This window comes from Triticum urartu, chromosome 5A (assembly GCF_056163025.1).
Source record: "Triticum urartu cultivar PI428250 chromosome 5A, HENAU_Tu73, whole genome shotgun sequence".
Lineage (NCBI taxonomy): Eukaryota > Viridiplantae > Streptophyta > Magnoliopsida > Poales > Poaceae > Triticum > Triticum urartu.
The window spans coordinates 237,924,682-237,928,060 of NC_141877.1; the positions used below are offsets into that span (position 1 = coordinate 237,924,682).

Genomic DNA, 3,379 nt, shown 5'->3' on the forward strand with positions numbered 1-3,379 from the left:
TGGTAAATTGTATAGGTGCACTAGTTCGGTGAAGAGATGGTGATACAAGTGCAATATGGATGATAGATAAAGGTATTTGTAATCTGAAATTATAAAAACAGCAAGGTTACTAATGATAAAAATGAGCGTAAATGGTATTGCAATGATAGGAAATAAGGCCTAGGGTTCATACTTTCGCTAGTGTAAGTTCCCTCAACAAAACTAACATAATTGGATCACATAAGATCACATAACTATCCCTCAACATGCAACAAAGAGTCACTCCAAAGTCACTAATAGCGGAGAACGAACGAAGAGATTATGGTAGGGTACGAAACGACCTCAAAGTTATTCTTTCCAATCAATCCGTTGGGATATTCCTATAAGTGTCACAAACAGCCCTAGAGTTCGTACTAGAATAACACCTTAAGACACAAATCAACCAAAACCCTAATGTCACCTAGATACTCCAATGTCACCTCAAGTATCCATGGGTATGATTATACGATATGCATCACACAATCTCAGATTCATCTATTCAACCAACACAAAGGACCTCAAAGAGTGCCCCAAAGTTCCTACTGGAGAATCACGACGAAAACGTGTGCCAACCCCTATGCATAGGTTCCCAATGTCACGAAACTCGCAAGTTGATCACCAAGACATACATCAAGTGTTCTCAAATCTTTAAAGACTCAATCCGATAAGATTTCTTCAAAGGGGAAACTCAATTCGTTACAAGAGAGAAGAGGGGGAGGAGAAACATAGGATCCAACTATAATAGCAAAGCTCGCCATACATCAAGATCGTGCCAAATCAAGAACACGAGAGAGAGAGAGATAAAACACATAGCTACTGGTACATACCCTCAGCCCCGAGGGTAAACTACTCCCTCCTCGTCATGGAGAGCGCCGTGATAATGAAGATGGCCACCGGTGAGGGATCCCCCCTCCGGCAGGCTGCCGGAACAGGGTCCCGATTGACTTTTGGTGGCTACGGAGGCTTCTGGCAGCGGAACTCCCGATCTAATCTCCGTTATGGAAGTTTTTGGGTACATGGAGTTATATAGGCGGAAGAAGTACGTCAGGGGAGCCACGAGGGCCCCACGAGGTAGGGGGCGTGCCCTAGGGGGGTGGGCGCGCCCCCCACCCTCGTGGCTTCCTCGTTCCTTCCTTGACGTGGGGTCCAAGTCCATCGGGTGGCTTTCCTTCCAAAAATAACTTCTCTAGTTGATTTCGTTCCGTTTCGACTCCGTCTGATATTCCTTTTCTTTGAAACACTGAAATAGGCATATAACAGCAAATCTGGGTTGGGCCTCCGGTTAATAGGTTAGTCCCAAAACACTGAAATAGGCATATAATAGCAAATCTGGGTTCAAAAACACCATGTGCCGCATGTACTACCAGCACGACGATGATGCCAGTAAGCTCTCTGCCTCTCTTCTTCATGTCCTTTTGGCTTCCTCTACCTGCACGACGACAACACCCTGTTCACACTTTGTTGCATTTGGCCAGGCAATGGGAGCAGTAGCGGAGATGACGAGGAGCAGAGCAGGGATGACGAGGAGCAGAGCGGGGATGACGAGGAACAACCTGTTCTGGCTGACGACGACCCTGCTATGGTGGTGGCGGATGACGACCTTGCTATGGTGGTGGCTGACGATGACCCTGCTATGGTGGTGGTGGACAACGACCCTGCTATGGTGGTGGCTGATGATGACCTCGCGATTGTGGTGCCTAATGATGACCTCGCAATGGTGGTGCCTGACAATGACCTCGTGATGGTGGTGGCGCCTGCAATCCCACAGCTTGGCGACAGGACCATGCCAATTGTGGTAGAAGAGTACATCCGCGTTGGGATTCGCCACTCTGAGCGCATCAGGTTGATGAAGGAGAAGAAGGAGGAGTGAAAATGTTAAGAAATGAAGTGGCAATGTTAAGCATGTTAGGTTTAAGCTTGTTAGTGTAATGTGAACATGTCAATTTTAAGTATGTCATGTTTAATTTTGTGCATGCTCATGGATGTTGTATGAGAGTGTCATCTAAACATGTAAATTTCTTAATTATGAATATTTAGTTTGGTAATTGATGGCAATTGAATTTTTTTATGCATGCTCATGGATGAAAGATAAAATTACGGGTTTTTGTGCATGCTCATGTATGAAACAATATAAGTTTCATTTTTTGAATGCTAAAAACAAGACTCAAACCCTAGCCACGGACGACCGCCGTGACGAAATCAGCCGGTTTTTGAAAACACCATAAAAAATTCAAAAATTGTTTTTCATTTTTTGAATGCTAAAGACATGCATTTTTCGTGAAGAGGCTACAAGGAGGGTCACCCCAAATGGCGCCATTCCATGTCTATCTCAAAGTACACCCCATTTTACGGACGGCCGCCAAAAAGCATGCATTTCTGACCCTCGTACTACTCCCGGCCATTCAGACCACCTTCGGCCGATTCACCTGGAACCGGCTGGAATTTGAACTGCGGGCCCTCCATAGCTTGCCTGTTATTTTTGCCAAAAATCATTTTTAGCTTCAAAGGTAGGCATTTCATCAAAGAATCGACAATAGATTGGTATGACTCAAACCCTAGACACGGACGACCGCCGCGACGAAATCGGCCGGTTTTTGAAAACACCGTATAAAATTCAAAAAATCAAAAAAATGGGAGACCTCCGCGCCACATCATCAAATGTGGCCTACCAACTAGCAAAAATACTAAACTTGCAATACCAGCGGTTTCTTAAAGAAGTGTTCTAAAAAATGACCTACCATGAACGAAGATTCATGGCTTTCAAGCCAAACTAGCAATGATATGGCCGCATCCGTTGAATAGTTTTTGGTAACATGCCCAAATTTGGCGCATGCCTCCGTCTTCTGATGGCAAACAATGTTGCCAAAGCGAGGTTCCAACCTGTTTACCAAAAAACATTTTTCATTTTTGAATGTTAAAGACATGCATTTTTCGTGAAGCGGCTACAAGGAGGGTCACCCCAACTGGCGCCATTCCATGTCTATCTCAAAGTAGACCCTATTTTACGGGCGGTCGCAAAAAAGCATGCATTTCCGACCCTCGTAGCTACTCCCGGCCATTCGGACCACCTTCCGCCGATTCAGCTGGAACCGGCTGGAATTTGAACTGCGGGTCCTCGATAGCTTGCCCGTTATTTTTGCCAAAAATCTTTTTTAGCTTCACAGGTAGGCATTTCATCAAAGAATCAACAACAGATTGGCACGACTCAAACCCTTGCCATGGACAGCCGCCGCGAGGAAATCGGCCGGTTTTTAAAACACCGTAAAAAATTTAAAAGAAAACAAAAAAATGGGAGACCTCCGCGTCACATCATCAAATATGGCCTACCAACTAGCAAAAATACTAAACTTGCAATACTGAT

At 45.0% G+C, this 3,379-nt stretch overlaps 1 protein-coding gene across 1 annotated transcript; it reads left to right on the forward strand.

Moving 5' to 3' along the window:
• Window positions 1-1,364: 1,364 nt before the first annotated feature.
• Window positions 1,365-1,888, forward strand: LOC147970912 (uncharacterized). The gene is made up of 2 exons (XM_087522714.1): window positions 1,365-1,401; window positions 1,494-1,888. The coding sequence occupies exons 1-2, from the start codon at window positions 1,365-1,367 to the stop codon at window positions 1,886-1,888; spliced, it is 432 nt and encodes a 143-aa protein (XP_087378840.1).
• Window positions 1,889-3,379: the final 1,491 nt, after the last annotated feature.